This window comes from Symphalangus syndactylus, chromosome 6 (assembly GCF_028878055.3).
Source record: "Symphalangus syndactylus isolate Jambi chromosome 6, NHGRI_mSymSyn1-v2.1_pri, whole genome shotgun sequence".
Classification (NCBI taxonomy): domain Eukaryota; kingdom Metazoa; phylum Chordata; class Mammalia; order Primates; family Hylobatidae; genus Symphalangus; species Symphalangus syndactylus.
This window is the reverse complement of record NC_072428.2, coordinates 21,775,693-21,798,123: the sequence shown is the minus strand read 5'-3', so window position 1 is coordinate 21,798,123 and position 22,431 is coordinate 21,775,693. Positions and strand designations below refer to the sequence as shown.

At 45.9% G+C, this 22,431-nt stretch overlaps 1 protein-coding gene across 3 annotated transcripts in view; it reads right to left on the bottom strand.

Moving 5' to 3' along the window:
• ELF5 (E74 like ETS transcription factor 5) overlaps positions 1 to 11,752 on the bottom strand; it is a 38,364-nt gene extending 26,612 nt beyond the window's left edge. For 2 of the 3 annotated variants that reach the window (XM_055281956.2, XM_055281959.2), the window contains exons 1-2: positions 11,576 to 11,752; positions 5,443 to 5,567 (exon numbers count right to left, since the gene is read on the bottom strand). In XM_055281956.2, coding sequence (XP_055137931.1) covers positions 5,443 to 5,567; positions 11,576 to 11,601 — 151 coding nt within the window. In that variant the 5' untranslated portion in view covers positions 11,602 to 11,752. Of the gene's footprint in view, positions 1 to 5,442; positions 5,568 to 11,575 lie in introns of those variants that run through there. The other variant, XM_055281960.2, reaches the window with a different exon arrangement.
• Between the last annotated feature and the right edge of the window lie 10,679 nt (positions 11,753 to 22,431).

The following is a 22,431-nucleotide window of genomic DNA, read 5'->3' as shown; positions in this document are numbered from 1 at the left end:
AGCCATGGCCTCGGGAGTGTGGGTTAGGAAGGGGTCAAGAGAGCCAAGCCCTGTGCAGTCCTGGGGCCATGGCCACCCGGAAGGCTCAGGTGCATGTCGACTGGGCTAGAGGTGGCCAACAGTGAGTCCTTCTGAGGTGTGGGCTCTGCCCCGGGGCTCATCTCAGACTTTCAGATGATTTTGTATTTGTTGATCTGGTTTTGACTTAGAAGTTCTTAGATTCTTTCCTTTGTATCTGCTCTCAAACTTCTGTACATAAAACATGAATGTTGCTCAGGAAAGCCCATGTAGGGATCCAAATGCCTCTTTCTCTGACTAGTGGGTTTTGCACTTTTTTTTTCTTACAAAAAGTGCTTTCCTCAAATAAAATCTCACATTGTGCAATAATATTATAGCTAACATATTTATTGAGCACTTAGTATGTGCCTGTCTTCATGCTAAATGCTTTGTGCTTTCTCATGTTATCCTCAACACAATGCTATGAAGTCCTCTGTCATGTTACCCATTTTACAAAGGGAGAAAGTAAGGCTCATGGGTGTGACCCTTTTCAAGCTCATGTAACCCGTAAGTGGCAGAGCTAGGAGTGGGTTATCTGGGTGTATTCTGGCTCCTGCAGCCCAGCCTCACTGTGCTCTACTGTCTTCAGAATTAAAGTGGAGAAGCATGCTTAGGAAGGGAGGTGCACAGAGAAGGACTGAAGCCCCATCTTCTCAACTGTCGTTTTCACTCCCTTCTCTGGTGGTCCCTGAGGAACCTCAGGGAAATCCCTAAAGCCTCTCGGGAACCTCAGTTTAGAAACCTCTGCAGCTGACTAAGTATAAGCAAGATTCCAAAGCAAAGGAGGCGCTGCATGTGTACGTGGCACATTGGCTGTCAGGGGAGGGGTGTGGGTCTGTGGAGGTTAAGGAAAGAACTCCAGAAAGCAGTGGCAAGGCCAGGGTACTCAATGACTACTGGAAGGTTGGCTACTGGAACTCGACTGGAGAAACCATCTTTTAAAAATATCATATGCATGTGAACTACATGCAGCCTCCCCGCCAGCAACCCTCCCGCTCGCTTGGTTATATTTTCCAGTAGTCATCATTCTTTACTTTGAAAAAGCCACAGGCAAGGCAGGGTGAGTTCATGAAATTCTACAGTATTTTGCAATCTGTGACTGTCCACCCTCCTGCCTGTAGTGCAGCCAAGCAGAAGTCCTGCTTCAAAAAGCAGGTCAGAATCCTTTGTGGTTACCACACCAGGGCACAGATTCAGCAGCACTCTGCTCAAGCCATTTGAAGGGTTTTTGAGAACAGCTGGTTTTCCTAAATAGGCTGAGTATTCCACCCTTCCCTCTCCCAGACATCATTTGTCTAGAAGGCACATCATTTTTGTTCTCCTTTTCCTTCCCTTCCCTCAGGTCTCAGATATCTAAGCTGTTAAAAATTCTGAACTGGGAAGCTTGAGATGGAGATCTGTTGTTATTTTTGTTCAATACGGACAGTGAAGAGAGGAGAGGGAAGGCTGTTTTTCCACCCAACAGGGAGTGGTGAGGAGTTCTTTTTTTTTTTGAGACGGAGTCTTGCTCTGTCGCCCAGGCTAGAGTGCAGTGGCGCGATCTTGGCTCACTGCAAGCTCCGCCTCCCAGGTTCATGCCATTCTCCTGCCTCAGCCTCCTGAGCAGCTGGGACTACAGGCGCCCGCCACCACGCCCGGCTAATTTTTTGTATTTTTAGTAGAGACGGGGTTTCACCGTGTTAGCCAGGATGGTCTTGATCTCCTGACCTTGTGATCCGCCCGCCTCAGCCTCCCAAAGTGCTGGGATTACAGGCTTGAGCCACCGCGCCCGGCCTGGTGAGGAGTTCTTGGCTAGGGTGAGCACTTCCCAAGTGCCAGGCATGTGACTAAACACTTTACACAAAATCTCATTCAATTTCCCCAACTCTAGGAGGCAGAGAAAAGCATATCTCAAAAAACTGGCTGAAGGTCACATGGCTGGTAAGTGGCAGTGTCTGCCCATGAACCTGGGTGAACAGGAAGCTGCCACTGCAACGATCTTTAGGGGGGCCCAGAATTCCAGATAGTATTTCCTGGGAGGTGGCTAAGGACCTCAGGAGAGGTGTCTCAGAGCCTGCTGGCCACGGAGCAGGGAAAGTTGGCTGAGCAGTGCCCAGAGGTAAAGCTGGCTGTCTCCTGACCCAGCCCTGGCAGAGGGGGCTTTTGCAGAAACTCCAAATGGATGTACCTCTCTGGGTGGCAACGTCCTTGTTGAAAAAAGACAGAAGGCCCCTCCTGCTATTCCTCCCACCTGTGGAGGAGAGCAAGGGCTACGAGGCTCACCCGGTGCCTGGGCAGCTCCAAGAGAGGTGTTCACTCCAGGTGAACATTTCGCACCCAACTTTGACCTTTTGGAGGTCAGTGATACTCAGCTTCGCCTGAAATCCCGAGGGCCGGTGGCTACTCGAAAGCCTGGCTCCATCCCTCAGGGAGCCTTAGGAACCTGGGCCAGTCTTGAAGGATATTTTATTTTCATCAAGGCATGCGGAATTATTTCAATTATTTCAATTCCGCATGCCTTGATGGGAATTTCTGTTCTCTCAATGGGTGGTGGGAAGAGAAGGCTGTGTCTTCGATATTGCCTGATGCAGGAATCACAGAAGCTTCTGGAAGGGATCCTAGCAATGACCTGGTCTAACCTTTCATGACGCTGATCGAAATGCAGAAGCCTCTGGCCGGAGAGCTGTGTCTGAATATCCAAGACTTGGTTGGATTTAAGGAACTCTGGCAATGCCACTGGTAATCACTTCTGTTAACTTCATTCTTTAAAATTGTGGTAAAACATACATAACACTTAACCAATTTAACTTTTCTGAAGGGTACAGTTCAGTGGCATTAAGTACATTGTTGTGCAGTCATTGGTGCTATTCACTTCCAGAATTTGTTCATTATCCCAAACTGAAACTAATCCTTTTTTTTTTTTTTTTTTCCCAGAGTCTCCCCCTATTGCTCAGGCTGGAGTGCAGTGGCACACTCACGGCTCACTGCAGCTTCAACCTTCTGAGCTCAAGGGATCCTCCTGTCTCAGCCTCCCGAGTAGCTGGGACTACAGGTGCGTGCCACCATGCCCAGATAATTTTTGTATTTTTTCGCAGAGACAGGGTTTCTCCATGTTGACCAGGCTGGTCTTAAACTCCTGACCTCAGGTGGTCTGCCTGCCTTGGCCTCCCAAAGTGCTGGGATTATAGGCAGGAGCCATCATGCCTGCTCCCTGACTCTTCTTTTTTTTTTTTTTTTTTTTGAGACAGTGTCTCTCTCTGTTGCTCAGGCTGGAGTGCAGTGGCGTGATTGCAGCTTACTGCAGCCTCAGCCTTCCAGGCTCAAGGATCCTCCTGCCTCAGCCTCCCAAGCAGCTAGGACTACAGGCATGTTCCACCATACCCGAATAATTTTTAAACAATTCTATAGATATGAGGTCTCACTATGTTGCCCAGGCTGGTCTCCAATTCCTAGGCTCAAGTGATAATCCTGCCTCGGCCTTCCAAAGTGCTAGGATTATAGGTGTGAGCCACCGCGTCCAGCTAATCCTTCAATTTTTTAAACACTTACATGTGCTTACCAGGTACGAGACTGTGTCCTAAACACTTCCCATATGATAACTCATTTCATTCGCATAACAACTCTACAAGGTAGCATTGTGGTCATTCTCATTTCACAGATGAGAAACTAACTGGGACATGAGAGGTTAAGATGACACAGCTAGTGTCAAAGCCAGACTTCCCATTTGGGACACGCCAGATCTTCATGACACAGAGCTGCTGCTTCACTGCCCAGGCCATTGCCTGGGGCAGGTGGTTGTGGCCCATCCCTCCCACTGCCACCCCAACTGCCTCCCAGTAGAATAGGCAGAAAGAGGGGGCTCCCACGATGGCAGGTCTGGGTTAAGTGAGGCCTGGCTTTGTGCATAGGTAGACAGAGAGCCTGGAGCTGGGCCCCACCACTGTGGGACATATAGGGAGGGCATGGCGACTTGAAAGTTTTCATTTTCCTCCTTCAGATTTAACCTGTTAACCAAATTTCAAGGGAAGGAGACGCAGTACATTTCTCGTGTCTTTCTGGGAAACAACGTGCTTCTTAGGCCTAAGGGAGAATTGTACAATGTATCTGTTTGATTCAAGTCCAAATGCAATGATCTAGACCTTACAGATGAGGGTGAGGGATTTCACATGTGCGTGTGTGTGCACGCGTGTGTGTGTGTGTGCATGTGTGTGTACATCTGTGTGGGGTGGGGGCAAGTGTGGGATTGCGTTATGTAGGTAAGTGCCTCAAGTCTGTGAGTGCAGCCTGGCCTCTGGACCCTGGCCCCACAGGCAGGGGCTTCTGGCTGCAACCGCTGGAGGCGTGGCCTCTCTTGCACACTGCCTGCCTCCAGACACTGAGTCTGGACTCCTACATGGGGTTAACACTTAGTGAGAATTGACAGCTTGATTGGCACTTGCATCACCACCAAGCAGCGCGTGCTCCTGTCATGCCAGCAGTCAGCCAGGTGTGATGTGATGTGCGGTCACCCAAGCACCTCAGTGACAGAGGCCCTCAGAGGGTTTCTGGGGGCAAAGCTCGGCTGGCCTCCCTCCGGCATGGGATTTTCTCAAGGTCCCATGCTGCCTTCTCGGGTGGAGAAATCTGGGCTGAGAGAGAGGAGGAAGGGTGGGGAGGGAGGCCTGGAGAACAGCGAGGGGCTCATATTTACTGAACACTTGCTTTGTGCCAGGCTACATGTTTACACCCTTTGGCTCCCTTAGTCCTTATAGTAGCTCTCATCACCCCTGGTTTAGGGAAAAAGAAATAGAAGCTCAGAGAACAATGATATATTAATATCAATAACCACAGTGTGATATCAATTATAAGATGGGTCAACTTGCATGGGGCTTAACTGTGAGGCCAAGGGCAAGTCACTTAGCCTCTCTGTATCTCAGTTTCTTCATTTATAAAATGGGGATAATAATTGTTCATCTCATAGGGCTTTGGCAAGGATGAGATGGTGCTTGGCACAAGGTTTGGTACACAGCTCGTGTTCAGTAAATGCTGGCTAAAACCACCATGATCAAGCAAACACAGCAAACCAGGTCCTGGGTTAAGGGCTTTCTTTCTACTACATTGTTTAAATATCATAATAACCCCAAGAGACGTGTATTTTACTTGGTAGCAAAATGAGGCTCAGAGAGGTTAGCTGAGCCGTGCACAGCCTCGAGGCCACAGAACTAGGGAGTTTGGGGGTGAGGGTTCCAGCACCTTTTATCTGCAAGAGGTTGCCCTTCCTTCCATCCAGGAGCCCTCCAGCCCTCTGCCCTGAACTCTGGTGTTCCTAGGCCCCAGCACAGCTTTGTCTTCCGCCTGAGGCCAGCACCACCTCCTGCCCTAGCCCATCCTGGCCGCGCTCAGATGGTCTCCTTCAAACGTACGCACCTGTCTGATGCTCAAAGGGAGGGTAGTACTCTTCATTGCTGAACAGATCAGTCCACGACATCAGGGGATCGCAGAAGGATGCATTAGGCAGGAAGGTGCTGTGTGTCACCGAGTCCAACATTCCCCTGCGACAGCGGGAGAGGTCGTGAGGAGCTGGGGTGAGGTCCTCCTGAAGCCACACTGTGCAGGAGCCCCTAGCAGGGCAATACTTTGTTTTTAAAAATGATAACAAACCTGTCACTCACTAGAAGCAGGCACCCCCTAATGTCACCTATGAGTGACATTATTCCATCCTCGCCACATCCTGTCTATCCCCATTTTAGATGAGAAAACAGGCAAAAGGGTTGAGACACTTGCCCAAGTGATATAACTAGGAAGTGGCAAAGTGGGGACTGGAGTGTGGAGGCTCCGATTATGCAATACTGCCTCTTTATTTATGTTTCCTGTTTGCTCACATCTGACCCCTGAACTCTGACTTATGATGTTCAATAATATGCTTCTAGAAACAGGGTGAGATTCAGCCATAAAAAAGAACAAGACCATGCCCTGTGCAGCAACATGCATGCAGCTGGAGGCCATTATCATAAGCAAATTAAGTCAGGAACAGAAAACCGTATACCTCATCTTCTCACTTAGAAGGGGGCACTAAACGTTGAGTACTCCTGGACATAAAGATGGGAACAATAGACACTGGGGACTACCAGAGGGAGGAGGCAGGGAAGGGGGCCAAGGTTGAAAAACAAACTACTGGGCACTACGCTCAGTACCTGTGTGATGAGATCAACAGCACCTGAAACCTCAGCATTATGCAGTACACACAGGTAACAAACCTGTACACATACCCCCTGAATCTACACTAAAAGTTGAAATGATAAAAATGAAATAAAATTGATTTTTTTTTAAAAGATGGAATCCCGCCCTGTCGCCCAGGCTGAAGTGTAGTGGTGTGATCTCAGCTCACTGCAACCTCTGCCTCCTGGGTTCAAGTGATCCTCCCACCTCCACCTCCCGAGTAGCTGGGACTATAAGTGCGTAACATTAAACCTGACCAAGTTTTGTATTTTTAGTAGAGATGGAGTTTCACCATGTTGGCCAGGCTGGTCTCGAACTCCTGACCTCAAGTGATCTCCCCTTCTTGGCCTCCCAAAGTGCTGGGATTACAGGCGTGAGCCACAGAAACTGGCCGAAAAAATAAAAATAAAAACAAGGTAAGAATTACTGTGTATGATTAATCCATCATTCTGAAATCTGAAAGCTCTGAAAACTGAAAGGAAGTGTGTGTGTGTATGTGTGTGGGTGTTTGCTGCAATCTTATTTTCCAGCACAAAACAGTCCTGAATTGATGTTATATAGTTTTATATATACATACACATACATACAACATATATATGTTATACAGTTTTATAACTATGGTTACAGTTTTATTTATTGCACTGAGTGAATATTCTTATGATGCAGTGCAGAAATATTAATGTTTTGAGCAACCCTAGACCCTGAGGGGTAATCTGTACTCCATGGTATATATACTATCTCGCCTTCCTAAATCTGGGAAGAATTCAGAATTCTGCAGCATGTGTGGCCCAAGGTTTTGGAGATGAGTGTGGACCTGTGGTAATTGCAACAAGCACTTCACTTTGGGCTTCATGCTAAGTACTTTAGTACTTTAGCTTCATTCTTCCTGGTCTGTTCAGAACAACCACTCTGAGATAGGTACTGGCAGCAGTTCCATTCCATAGATGAGGGATGGAGGCTCTGAGATTCCGGGTAACACATGCAAAGCCAGCGAAGCTGGGTGGTGGCTCAGGTGTGTCTGTTTAAAAAGCCCATTCTAATTGCTGTGCTCCAGTCCCCACACACTTTGGCGGCGGCAAGGAGCTCTGGGGCAGGGTGTGTGGTTAAGCCTGGAAGGAAGGCAGAAAAGAACAGGCCTGGGGCCCCTGCTTGCACACATTCTTGCCTGTGCCAGTCTCAACTTTGCTGCTTCCCATATTCCCACATGCCACTCTCTGCTGAATCCCATCTCCCCACAATTCAGAAAAAAATAATAATCCATGTTTGGTGGATTAAATCTGTTCACCCGAATTCTTTTTTCTGATTCTTTTTTTTTTTTTTTTTTTGAGCCATTCTCCTGCCTCAGCCTCTCCGAGTAGCTGGGACTACAGGCGCCCCGCCACCACGCCCGGCTAATTTTTTGTATTTTTAGTAGAGACGGGGTTTCACCGTGGTCTCGATCTCCTGACCTCGTGATCCGCCCGCCTCGGCCTTCCAAAGTGCTGGGATTACAAGCGTGAGCCACCACGCCCGGCCTCTGATTCTTGAAATAATGTTGACATAGAGTAGTTCTTTCCTCATTTTGCAAAGGGAACACAGCTGCTCAAGATCACACCACTGGTAAGTGTCTTGGGATATTAAACACATGGAATTTTAAGATTGGCAGGAACGCATTCTTTATCTAGTCCAGTGTTTCGTAAACTTCAGTCATTTGCCTACGACTGTGATAATTTCACTCAATCCATATATTATGAGCACTATTATTTACTTAAAATACTTAAAAAAATCAACTCCCTTTTTGTTTTAACATAAATATGCTAATTAAAAGGAAAACTTTATATCAGCAATATAAATGGAAAGTCAGGATTTTTTAAACATACATAAAAATAAATATTTAAGCATTTGAATAAAAATGGTTCATGCGCCACCTAAATCAGGGGTTAGCAAACTACATCCTACAGGCAAAATGCAGTCCCTCACCTATTTTTGTAAAGCCTGCAGTTAAAAATAATTTTACTGCTGGGCGCAGTGGTTTACGCCTGCAATCCCAGCACTTTGGGAGGCCGCGGCGGGTGGATCACCTGAGGTCAGGAGTTCAAGACCAGCCTGGCCAACATGGTGAAACACCGTTTCTACTAAAAATACAAACATTAGCTGGGTGTGTTGGTGCATGCCTGCAATCCCAGCTACTCGGGAGAGTGAGACAGGAGAATCTCTTGAATCCAGGAGGCAGAGGTTGCAGTGAGCCGAGATTGCGCCACTGCACTCCAGCCTGGGCGACAGAGCAGGACTACGTCTCACAAAAAAAAAAAAATAAAAAATAAAAAAAACTTTACATTTTTAAGTGGTTACATTTTAAGTGGTTATATAAATATTTACATCATATCCTTGATTTTGCCTTTTGGCCTGCTAATCCTAAAATACCTGGCCCTTAAAGAAAAAGTTTGCAACCCCTAACCAGATTCATCTGGCACATTGCCAGTTGATGTGAGTACCACGTGTTGGAAAATACTGAGTTAGTCCAGTTTCCCTCCTCACCTCCACCATTTTACAGTTGAGGAAGTTGAGACTCAGGGAATTTGTGTAACTAGCTCAAGGTCACATAGCCAGTGGATGCCAGAGTTAAGTGGCAGGGAGGTCCTTAGTTTTCTGACTCTCAATCCATCTGCTTCTCTTTCTGAAAACACAATTGAGCCCCAAGGCACACTTATATAGCAAATCAAACCTCAGTACTAAGAGGGGCAGGATTGTGTGATTCTGAAACCAAAGGTCAATTCTTTGCAGATGCTTGAAAATCTCCAACCACCATCATCATCACCACCATCAAATGTGCATGAGAGGCTGGGTGCGGTGGTTCATGCCTGTAATCCCAGCACTTTGGAAGGCCAAAGTGGGCATATCACTTGAGGTCAGGAGTTCGAGACCAGCCTGGCCAACATGGTGAAACCCCGTCTCCACTAAAAACACAACAATTAGCTGGGCATGGTGGTGCACACCTGTAACCCCAGCTACTCGGGAGGCTGAGGCATGAGAATCGCTTGAACCCGGGAGGCAGAGGTTGTAGTGAGCTGAGATCATGCCACTGCACTCCAGCCTGGGTGACAGAGTGAGATTCTGTCTCAAAAACAACAACAACAACAACAACAAAAACGTGCATGAGAACTCCTCTCCAGATGTGAATATATAACTGAGTTTGAATTCTGACACTTAGGCACCTTTTCTGGGCCATCACCTGAGAATTTCCAGACTTTGCTGGGAAGTCTCTTTACTGATGCCTGGAGAGGGTTAATGTGCTCTGCAGATTATCGTGGGCATGGATCTCCTCCTGGGAGCCCAATCAAACAGATGTCAAGGCTGCCTGGGTTTGGGCTGTGATTTTCCCACGGATTGGCTGGTTTTATATCCTGAGTGTGGGGGGGCAGGGAGGGGGGTAGGATGCTGAGGGATGGGGTGAGTGGTTATGAGGAAGGGAAGGGCCTCAGGAGCTGAAAGCCACTTCTGCTTTCTGGACTGGACTTCAGAAAAGTTCCTTTAAGTGAGGGCTGAAGACAAATTTATCCCTTTTCTTCTGGGCCAGAAGGCTCAGAAAACTAAAGAAGAGGATGGCAGGCCTGTGATATGACCTTCATTGGATTGGGAGAAAGGAGAGGTGAATTCAACATGGAAGAAAACATAACAGTCCCCAGGTCTTCCGTGTCCAATAAGGAATCCATCAAATACAAAACACGACAGTGGGAATGAGATCTTCCTCATCTATGCCTCGCTAATTGCTCTCAAAAGTCATTTGGTATTAAAAAAAAAAGGTCATTTGGTAAATTGAATGGCATTATATAAAAACTAGAAATATTTTTTGATCAATAGTATTTTTACCTCCTTTAATATTGTTATTCTTTCTCCTCTTTACACCGGCCCACTCACTTGATCTGTAATCTCTCTGGTGCTATACACAATGCTGTATCTGATTCCCTTTGGTAATTCCTTCTAAGGCAAATTATATCCATTAAGTTTTTGTAAAGGGCCTTCTCAGGTGTACAGCATGCTATTTTTCTTCTATAATTATTTCTTGCTTTGGGAAAAAATACCTTTTATAAAAGCAGAAAAAGGTGTTTTTTTTTTTTTTGTTTTGTTTTTTTTTTCCTATTACAGCAGGAGTGGGTGTTATTAACTCTGGGCTCTCCACAAAAGACCTTGGCTACTTAGCCAGCATGCAGTAGGTGTGAGAGTTCAAGAATAATGGCTGCTTTGTATTCAGCAGCCTCTCTTCTCTAGGCCCTCTTAGGTCCTTGCAATAATTGAACATTTTAGCTCTTAAGGACTTCTTTAGTGGAGGTAGAGCAGGATGGGTGGGAAAAGGCAGATGTTCGGAGCCCCCTTTCTCAGAAGTAACATTGTGGCCCAGGGATATGTGGACACAGGCCTGAGGTTAGGCCAGGCCTGCTCAAAGGGGGTGATACTGCCCCCCTCTTTAGGGGACAAAAATGGGTTCTTGGGGGTCAAAAAACTGAGTTATTAATTACAGTGTTTTATCACGCTCCAAAGGTCTACAGTAGATGTATAGTTTATCTCTGGTACTCACATTTCTGGTGGGGAGATGATTAAGAAAAAAATGACCTAAAAACTGTCCTTTGGAGAAGTGATAAAAAAAAAAAAAAGGTGGAAAAGTGCTGTGATAGATCAACCTAGTGTCAGCGTCAGAACAGACAGGGATTTCCTGGGAGGTCCCTTGGCCTGCTGTTCTGGACATACTTTTCATTTTGTGAGGGACTAGCTGGCTCATCATGGAAGGAGCCCTGGGCCTGGAGTTATGATTCTGCCTCTTGCCCCTCTCCAAATCTCAGTTCTTCAACTACTTAACAAGAACACAGATAAGACAGCCCCCAAGGTCTGCCCTAACTCTGTGACTTTCTGCAGTCACCCACCTGATTGAGCCAACACATCCAAACCTGGGCACTCACACACATATGCATACACATTGATTATATTTGCATTTTTTTGGTCAAGCAAGTCCACCAAATTGGAGGAAAATCCAACCACTACACACACAGACTGAACTTTTAGTGCTGAAAAAGCTCCCTGATTTCCTCTTCTCCCTTTTCTCCTGTGCCCACTGCCTTCTACCCCAGTTGGATGTAGATACCTCAGGACAGTTGGATATTCTTTGCCCAGGCTAGCCGGGTACCTTAAACACTCTGGACCCTCACTCACTGCCCATCAGTAGATCCATGGAAGCTGGAATCAGTTTCCCCCAAATGTAGTCATCATTCTAGCTGCCTAGTAAGTAGGAAAGCCTCAAGAATGATTAACACAAGGTGGAGGAATCAGGTGGGCTCACTTCACACATGAGAAAGTTGGCTGCAGGTACCTGTGGGAGTGAGGCAGAGATGGCATGGAAGCTGAGGTCCCCGGATGCCTCCAGTGGCTTCTGAACCCTTCTCAGAGCTGGCTCACACACCAAATGCACACAGGGTCCACCGAGTCGGATGGACGGGCCTGTGGGCTTCTCAGCGTCACACAGATCAGAGGCAGCAATAACAGGTGTGGCGCCCATGGCCTGAGCAACCTGGCACCCCTGCTCAGCCTCCCAGAGAGAGGGGAAGGAGCAAACCACTCATCCTTGGCCAGTTTGCCAGAGGAGGAAAATTCCTTCCTGACTGGTGGTGATCATCAACTTCACTCTGGGCATGTGACCAAAAATTGGCCCAATTAAGCATCTACACATTGGCTGTTTACGGGCCAAATCATCACTGTGCAGAACAAGGCCATAGGGTGCAAAATATAGAAAAAAGGGACCAAGATTGGGCTTCCTCAACCCCACCCTCTGAGTGGTATCATTGGGAAGAAAATCGGTTTTCCTTCCCTAAAGCCTCAGTGATACCCAAATGTCCACTACTTCCCAAGCCTTGTGAGCAAGGGAGGGTCAATTTCCCAGCCCTTGGACCTCCCTAAGAAGGGGCCCATTGAGGAGAACCCAGTGGAGTATTTCAACACTTACTGCTAAAGAAAGATTGAGGGTTGGGTGCTTGAGTGTTTGTTCTTCTGGGAGGAATCCCAGCAGCTGTGAGAACCAATTTGCTGACCTCTTGTCAAGTGATTCCTCATTTTTCTTTAGCTCGCTTAGGGAGTTTGTGTGTTGGTCTGTTTATAGCTGTTTTTCTGAAGGTGCAGCGAAGATCCAAAGGTATGCCATGTAGTTTGCTGTAAGCTTCGATGCAAAGCTTACCAGTTTTGGATTACATACATCGGGGTTAAATCCTACCTCTGCTGCTGCGAACATGGGGCACATTTCTTACTACCCAGCCTGCTGAAATTCTTAAGCTTTTTTTCCTATAGATGTGGTACATAAATATTCATGCCCCTCTTTGAACTCCGGTTTCCTCATCTCCAAAATGGGGATTTTTTTTTTTTTTTTTAAATCATGCAATCCAATATATGCAAAGGACGGGGAATAATATATATATATTCAATCCTGTTTTAGAGGGAAACATCAGCCATCAACAATGTATCTAAAAATTTGCTACTCTAGTGACTTCTGAAAAAGGGAGACGACCAAACTGAAAACTCCGGCCTGAGAATACCTTAGACTATGAAACACAGTATCGCAGAGAACACGAAGACAAAAGAATCAAGCGTTCACTCGGATGGGCAAACCACCCCTTTCCCTGGGTCTCTGAACTAGACTGAAACACAGAGCTGCCTCTCTAAGTCATCTCGCCTTTCTGGCCTCAGTTTCCTCATCTGTAACATGAAGCGATTGCCCCTAGTTGGGTCTGACACATTTCGAGCGTACAAAAGGCATCCACACGCGGGCCCGGCTTCAGCCTGAGCAGGGAGCTTGTGTTACCTGTCGCTGTCAGCAGGGGGCAACCCCGCAGAAACCCCACACACTGCAGAGTCTGACAAGGCCTGAGAACACAGTGGAAAAACCCTAACCATTGCTTTTCTGGAAGCATTCTCTTCTGGGGAGATGTCAGAGGGCAAATGGGTTTCTTTTAAAACTGTTTTGTACAAATTCCTGAAAATGCCCCAAACTATAATAAGACAGTTTTCTGTATCGAGGGGGTGGGGGACAGTGGGCAGGCCGGTGGGGAAAGGAATTCAGCCAGGGGAGAAGGGTAGGTGGGGGGCTTTCCTTGAAGCTGACTATTTTTCTGAGTAAAATCCAGCTTCCCTTCCCAAAGAAGCTTTAGGGAGGGTAGAGAACTGGGCGCCTGGGCGCGTTCTCTTAATTCCCCTTTGTTCAGCTAAGGGATCCAGAGGGAGTAGGGGCTGTGAGGAGGGTGGGTGGCCGCACGGCCTGCGGAGGCAAACAGGTCTCTCTCAGGCAAGCCGTCACATCCGTGTCAAACAGCTCCCGGAGGCCCTGGGACTGCACCCAGCGCAGGTGCCGGCCCTGGAGCTGGAGATGGATGAGCAGACCCAGGCCCCAGGCCGAGCCTCTGAGCCCTGACACCCCTTACGATTCATCCAAAAAAGCAAAGAAAAGGCGCTTACGTGAGGGCAGCGGTGGCTAGGTCCAAAGAGGAGGCTTTCAAGGCAAGAGAAGGCAGGCGCTCCCAGCACCAGCGTGCAGTGGAAATAAAGACACCTGTAGCCTTGTGATATAAGTGACACCTACAGACAGGTCCGTTTGGTTTTTCAGGTTTACGCACAGCCCCTTTGATGACGGTGACATACAGTGTGACACCGCTCCTGGGAGGGGGGGAAATGGTTCTCATATGCAGAAAGTTTACCTTTATCCTGCTTTTGTGCCCAGCTCACCCCTGCCCTGCAACCCCCCACTCCCAGCCCAGGGGACTCAGTAAACAAGCAGAAAATTCTCGTCCCTGGGAGCTGTGCGGGATCGTGCGTTTGCTGAGGAATTTTCCTCTGTGCAAGCTGGAGGGGAAACACAGAGATTCCACCTTGGTGCCAGTCTGCGCTGCCTCTCTCCCAGGCTGGCTGAGCCCAGTGCTTTTGTAAGATCATGTCTTTCTCTGTTTTTCCCATGTGGTGAGAAGGAAGAGCATTATAGGCCCGGTGTTAAGACCTCAGGTTTTGCAGCTAGTTGTCTTTGGATTCAAATCCTGTGTCCATCATTTCCTAGCTGTGCTACCTAGAAAAATGTAGCTAACATCTCTGGGCTTCCTGAGTGTAATGTAAGTGATGGGGTCTCTCCTCATGGCTATTATGAGATTCGCAGGAGACCAGGCAAGCCCTCCGTTAGCTATGATGACTGTGGCATTGTCCTTGATAGGGCACGTTCAGCAGGACGCCCCCTGGCTATTTCTTCCAACCTACACCTTCCAACCAGGTGAAGGGAACAGGCAGCTTGGAGAACTATTTTAGGGCCTTTTCTTCCACTTTTTCTCCCTAAGCACCATCAGGGCATCAGACACGTTAACTTATTAAACTTCGAACACTTGGATGTAATGAGCTGTGCAGCGGCTTCCTCCCTTTCCCCTCCTCTGTTTCACAGATGGAGAAATGAAGAGGCTTAGTGGCCCAGTCAGGTGTCCAAAGCTAATAGGCCAGGGGGCCTGATGTGGATGCCAGCTCTCAGGTGTCTCGCTGAGAACTGCCCGCTTTTTAGTACTTCTCAGTGACAACAGAAACTCTGCCTAATTTAGGCTGTGAAGCACAGTGTCCCAGGTCATCTATGAGACAGGTATTTATAAACCTGTGCCTTTTTGCATTCTGCTTCTAGCCATCTTGGGCAGCCGAGATGTTGTATTCAAATGGCAGACTCCAAGCTTTAAAGCGAAAGCAGGGACTGGTTTGTTATGTTTTCTTGGGATCACTGGCATGGGTACAAACACACAAATACAAATATGCATATAGCCTGCAGAAACAAAAGGCAGTTCATGAGAGGATTCGGGGTGTCATCATGGAAAAATTGTTGAAGAAAGAGAGGTGACTGCCTAGGCCTCTATCTTGGCTGGGTAACCTGGACTTCTCCGGGATTCATTTTTCCCCAGTGGCAAAAGGAGGAAGTGGGATTGAAATAGTGATTTTTTCTTTTTTTTTTTCTTTTTTTTTTTTTTTTGAGACGGAGTCTCGCTCTGTCGCCCAGGCTGGAGTGCAGTGGTGCAATCTCGGCTCACTGCAAGCTCCGCCTCCCGGGTTCACGCCATTCTCCTGCCTCAGCCTCTCTGAGTAGCTGGGACTACAGGCGCCCGCCACCACGCCCGGCTAATTTTTTTTTTGTATTTTTTTTTAGTAGAGATGGGGTTTCACCTGGTCTCGATCTCCTGACCTCGTGATCCGCCCGCCTCGGCCTCCCAAAGTGCTGGGATTACAAGCGTGAGCCACCGCGCCCGGCCTGAAACAGTGATTTTTTCAAACTGCGACTTGAGGAACCCCAGGGGCTCCCTGGAGCCCTTACAAGGACTTTTGCGGGTGAGAGGATGGGAGTGGAGTAGAGTGGGTTAGGCTCTAGACACCCCGTTCCTTCCTGACTCAATAAGAGCGTCTCAGCTTTTACATAAATCTTCCGGGTAAGATTTCATTTGAGCAAAAGAATCTGCCCTTAGAAAGCGTTTGCAAGTAACTGGATCACATGGTCTTTGGGCTTCTTTCACGCTTTAAAATTCCGTACTTCTCTTCCTCTTTGGTTTCTAGGGGACTGTGGACTGTGATAGTCCTACACACTGTGTTTTCCATTGTTGGGCACTGGCCTATCTTGTCACTGGTTTCTGAAATGTTACCAGTGTTTCTTTCTGAACATATACATTCTTCTCAGTGGAGAGGTTTTTAGGGAAAACATGTTATTCTGATACTGTTTTTAGAAAAGAGTCTTTTGGGCTGGGCGCAGTGGCTCATGCCTGTAATCCCAGCACTTTGGGCGGCCGAGGCGGGCAGATCACGAGGTCAAAAGTTCGAGACCAGCCTGGCCAACATGGTGAAACCCCATCTTTACTAAAAATACAAAAATTACTCGGGCGTGGTGGTGCAGACCTGTAATCCCAGCTACTCAGGAGGCTGAGGCAGGAGAATCGCTTGAACCCAGGAGGTGGAGGTTGTAATGAGCCCAGATCGCGCCATTGCACTCCAGCCCAGGCAACAGAGTGAGACTCCATCTCAAAAAGTAAAAAAAAAGAGAGACTTTTGGAGAAATTATATTTTTTTCTATACTCTCATGGCTCAATTTTTTTCCCCAGGGGCTGTGGCTGCCCAACTGATGCAATTATTTGAGTGTAAAACTCTTCTGAGAATGGATGTATAAGACCGTGAACTCTGTTTGTCTCATGGTTCCAAATGAATAATATAGCATTTCTGGGTGCCCGTGTGTGAAATTACAGGCTTCTGGACCAGTGGATAAAAGGGATGATTAAGATAAACCCAAAATAAAAGAGGAATTTGACTCTAATTAAGTTTAACTATCACTTTAAACTTAAATTTGATTGGAGTGGAGATCTTGGATGATATTGAACATGAAGCATCTAAGAACTGCATTATGAGTGTTGAATGACAACAAGAATGGGGCCTGGGGATGGAAGAGGAAGGTAAAAGGACTAGGGTGGGGGGAGGGGGGCAGAAGAAGGAATGAGACATTTTAGAACTCCCAGCCTATCCTGCTTCTGGTGTCCTGGCTATACAGCAATATTAAGTAACACTAACTGGGCTTATAATTGTAACATAGTGGCTAAGAAAACAGATTCTTGAAGGAGACTTCTTAAGTTTGAATCTCTGATCTGCCATTTGCTGTCTGGGTGAGTCTGGGAAGCCTATTGAACATCTCTGCATCCCAGTTGCCTCATCTGTAAAATGGGAAAAAAGGAATACATTTCCTGTAGGGTTGTTGTGTGAATTAAATGAGTGAAAACTTGGGGAGCAGAGGGAGCCCTAACTAAGTGTGGCTTATTTACATTTTGACCTGTTATATTCCTTACATTAAATTTTCATACATATTCGACAAGGAAGTTACTAATCATCTCTAATTTACAGACGAGGAAATTGAGGCACAGAGAGGTTAAGTAACTTGTTCATGGCACACAGCTAAGTGGTAGAGCAAGTATTTTAGTCTAGGCTGCCTGCCTCTGGAGCCCATCCTCTTAACTGCTGTGCTAACCAGTTTCTGGGTGCTCCTGGGGCAGTTCTTTGGGGATAGGGAGGAGAGAATCACACCTAAAGAGCATCTATGATGTACCAAGTATTGTGCTAGGATGACTCACCTGTATTTCCTTGGTTAGTTTTCACAATTATCGTGGGAGGTAGCTATCAGTACTTTCTTTTTTAAGACAAAGAAACAGAGGTGCCACGATTGCTGGGGCTCACCCAGTTGGTCAGTGGCCAAACCTGCGTTGAACTCAGGCCTGACCAATGTTAAAGGCAAGCTGTGGAAACAGGAGCTTAAGTTGGCCTCTCTTCTTTTGCTCTGGCCTCAATACTGCCCTAAAAGGTGGCCCGTCCCTCTCTGTTGGCTCAAGATTTCTAGGATTCATGGTTATTGCTGGCACAATCTGTCTGTTAGTATAGAGTGGAAATTCTGGTACCTCACTGAATCTGGTGCCTAGTATGGTTCTTGGGATCAAGAATGCACTGAATACCTACATGGATCATAAAATCATGTGACTTAAAGGGCATACCATCTGACAGAGGCTGGAGGCTCCATCCTGTTCTTTTCACTACATGTAACAGGCTTCACATCTCAGATGCTTTTCCTAGAACCTGCTTTCTTTAACCAAGGTCAACATTTCTTTGTCACTTATTTTTTCCCTCAACCTGCCACCTTCACCACCATCCCAAGAGGCAGCACAGGCTGAAAACAAAAGCGAGTTAGAAAAACAAGTTTAGGTAAATTCATAGATAATACCATTGGAAGGAGAGATTTACAGTGTGATGGTGAAATGCACTGGCTTTGGATTAGACCCCGTCACTATTATTCTCATATTATTTTTAGAAAAGAGTCTGTTGGAGAAAATGCAATTTTCTATGCTCTATTGGCTCAAATATTTGAGAGCAAAAAGATTTCTGTCAGTGGGCGTATATAACAACAAACTCCTAGCACCTGCCACCTGGGAGACATTAGATGAGCTATCAGCTTTTCAGGGTCACAATTTCCTCACCAGTGAAGTATCTACTACTATGATTCTTGGTGCATGGTAAGTTTCAATAAATGACAGTTACTGTAATGGGCTATAGAGAGAGACACAGATATTGGTTGAGAGCCCCAACCTTTGGGCATTACCATAACAAGTAGGATAATGTTGCCCTTCCTCTTCCACAATGAATAATCATAATAGTTACCATTTGCTGAGCATTTACTGGGTGCCAAGAACTGCTACAGGTATTAAGTCATTTAATCCTTACATCATTCCTCCGAGGTAGGTACCATTATTATCACCTAAAATTTACTGATGAGGAAACAGGGATAGAGAGTTGAAGTAACTTGCCCAATATCACATAGCACATGGAACACAGAGCAGTACAGGAGCCTCTGCAGGATAAACCAATGCACCATTTATGGAGCTTATGCACCAGAGTCCACAAGCTTTACCACAAGCTTTACGCTACCATTCGGTACCTCTCGGTGAGGCAGAATCTAGGTTGAAGAGATACTAATTTTCTTAGACATCCCAAATTGCTGGTAGGATCCTTGAAAGCAAGGACAAGAGTCATAAATCTTTTGTCCCCCAAAATGCCTTGCACAGACTTGTGCAAAAGTAGGTGCTTAAGCAGTTCTCATTGGTTGATTGTCAACTGGTTGGTTGATTGGTCAGATTTCTTTCTTTGCTTTGTTTCCTCTTTGGGTGTTTTCCCTCATCCTTCTACACCCAACTCACTCTTTAGCTGTTCATGCTACCATCTTCCTGACCAGAAGCCCCAATTCAATTGAGAGCAACAGTTAGGTGGCTCCCTTAAAAACCCTTCCTTGGCTATGAGACTCAGGACTCTAAAGGTCTCTGTTATTTCCAGTGCTGAAGGCACCCTGGAGGTTAAACAATGGCAAAGTCAATGGGGAATATTATAATAGAAAATGACAGAATTTGATTTCTTTAAAATCTGTAACAAAAATTTGATTTTACGGTTATAGGTTTAATTACGATAATGTCTGTGAAATAGTTGATGCAACTGCATGACCATATTGCTGGTCTTTCTTCTTCCAGTAAAGACACTGGAAGTCAACCTATTAGAGGTTTCTATATTTTGGGTAAGCCCAGTGCATCTGAAGCCATAATGCCTCTATAAAGGCACAGATCTGAGAGGCACAACCAAGAGGACCCTTCTCATAGGAAGGATTCCTGAAGACAGGATTTTCTTTAGATGTTTTCCTACCACACATAGGAAGTGGCAGGCATGAGGTGTTCTTTCTGAGAGAGTTGTTTGGGATGGTAGTCTGAGGAACGGACGACTCCTATGGCCAGCCCATACTGTTGTTAGAGGGCGGACTGGGCTAATGGTGCTGCCATTGGAATCTTGGGTAGTGAATGGGGCGGTCCCTCCCCATCAGGCTAATTAGCTTGACGAATCTGGGAATCATGCTAATGAAGGTTATCAATAGATTATCAGTCATACAATTATTAAACACTTACTCTTTCTGCAGGCAAGTGAACACTGGACTTGCTGAGAGAAGGTAACTTTCTGAACCTGTTTCCTCACCTGTCCAGTGTGAATGATCACACATGCAGCTTGATAATGTGTGTGACCACACACATTGGCTTCCATAGCTCTAGATTAAACACCTCACTCCTGCCGATTGTCACCCATAGGCACGTCCTTGGTCAAAAGATGGGAGTGGAAGGATGTGAAGATGGAGCATGGGGGGTGAGAAGTGATGCTGGATCCATGCATATCTAGCCTCATCAGTCAACCAAGACTTAATGCTAAGATGTTGTTGGTTATAAGATACGTCATTGATTTAAACAATTGTCTTAGAGGAAGCGCTATGTTAAATATGCAGATAGATAATAAAGCTTGTCCTGATCTCAGAAATGTTAAAATGTGAATTTGATAAATACAACAATGAAAAACCCAATAGGGCAGTATTTAATATCAATAAGAGGGATGTGAAAAAGAGTAAGACCTAGTTGTGGCCTTCAAGGAATAGATAACCTAACAGAGAATTCAAGAAGAAATATTTAGAGGCATTAATTAATTTCAAGCCAAATTTTGAGTTAGGGGCTGTAGGACTTCAGAGGAGTGTTGGAACAGCCAGAAAAAAACTTTCTGTAGGATTTGGTATTTGAGTTGGGTGATGAAGGATTGGGATGACCTGCTAGAAATGGATGCTTATTATGTGCCAAGCTCAATAGCTGTAGGAGTAGGGGCTGTTATTATACCCATTTTACGGAAGAGAAAACTGAGGCTCAAAGAGCTTTAGTAATTTGCCCAAGGTCACACACCTAAGTAGCAGAGCTGGGATTCAATCCTAGGATAACCTAACTCAAAGCTCAGACCCATTGGCCACTGTGTTCTGCAGTGTCTGGGGGGGCTTTTTCAATCAAGAGGAAACCTGGCCGTGCATGGAAGGAGAGAATAGGCATGGATAGCCCATGACTGCTACTTCCTACTCATGGGAGTAGGAAGTCTTACATGTGTCACTATGTGACAGTCCTGGGTAAATTGTGAATCATGTGTCTGGAATATCAGCACCTATGAACAAGGGGACCTCTGACCGTTAATGGGGACCTCAGTATTGAAAAGGCCTCTGATTTTGTCTGCTATTTAGGAACAAACTTGTGTGGGGCAGCAAAATTAGACTTTGTCACCAGCTTTGATTCTGCTTTTACTCTTGCCCCATAAAAATAAAATATGACTCCTACATTTTTCTGGGAGTCATACTGTTGTGTCTTTCTTTCTTCCTTTCCTTGCCTTGCCTTGCCTTGCCTTGCTTTGCCTTTGCCTTTGCCTTTCCTTTCCTTTTGAAAGAGTCTCACTCAGTCACCCAGCCTGGAGTGCAGTGTTGTGATTTCGCCTCACTGCAGCCTCTGCCCCCTGGGTTCAAGCAATTCTCATGCCTCAGCCTCCTGAGTAGCTGGGATTATAGGCTCACACCACCATATCTTGCTAATTTTTGTATTTTTAGTAGAGACAGGGTTTCACCATGTTGCCCAGGCTGGTCTCTAATTCCTGGCCTCATGTGATCGGCCCTCCTCAGCCTACCAAAGTGCTGGGATTACAGGTGTGAGCCACCGCACCCGGCCCGTACTGTTGTGTCTTATGGAGATTTGGTTGATTTTCTTCTTCCATCAACTCTGAAATAATCTTGTTTTTTTTTGTTGTTGTTTTGTTTTTTGTTCTTAACCATGTCTTTGCAATCTTTTACCATCTTCCACAATTTCATTGGCCATTAAAAAGTTTACATGTCCAAACTATACACTGAAATTTCCTGAGTTTGGTTCTGTTTGGGAACTTGTTTAGAGAAAGAGTCTGTTGCAAACACAGAATGGTATAAGAATTTAGGTCTTATGCTTTTACAAAACTATTATGAAGTTTTCTGATGTGTCACTTTATTACAGAGTTTAACATCATATCTCAGCAGAAACCCAATGATTCTGGTACTGAGAAATCCAAGGGGAGAGGCCTCAAAATTGGGAAGCTGCCAAGACTCACCCACAGGCTCATGTCAACGTGGACTCACTCGTACCCCGAGCCTGTAGGCCTAAGTGGGCTCCCCTTAGAACTTGTCCACCCTTAAGGTGAGTGTCTGGGACTGGAATTTTTGGAAATTATTGCGAAGCAATTGGAATTAAAGTAAAGACAGGTGTCTTCAATGTCCTGGACATCACTCTTACCCACATCCCTGTTCATGTAACTATGTTTTAATTCTTTCTCAATGTGTGAAGGGAGATGGGCAGGATTCTGTTTCATGTTATATGGATAGTGATATCTCTCTGGTTCCAAAGAAGCAGTGAGATGTGGAACTTGGCTGAATATTTTTGAGTGATGCAATAATTTAAAAAGATATCCATGGTTTTACAAAGAACATAAACCATATAAGCAGGCAGTTAAAGAAAAACCAGTAACAGAGAGAGCACTGAGATTTGAGTCTAATTGATGTGGGTTCAAATCTCAGTTCTATCCCTTTGTAGCCAAGTTACTTATCTCCTTGAGACTTGGTTTCTTCATCTGAAAATAAATTGTCACTTCATACAGTTTTGGTGACAATTAAATGAGATAACATAATATATGTAATATATGAAGCACTTAGCCCAGTGCCTGGCATATATTAAACATTCAATAAATGATTTTTACTGTGATGTCTCAGTTTCTAAATTAGCGAAATGAAAATAATATTAA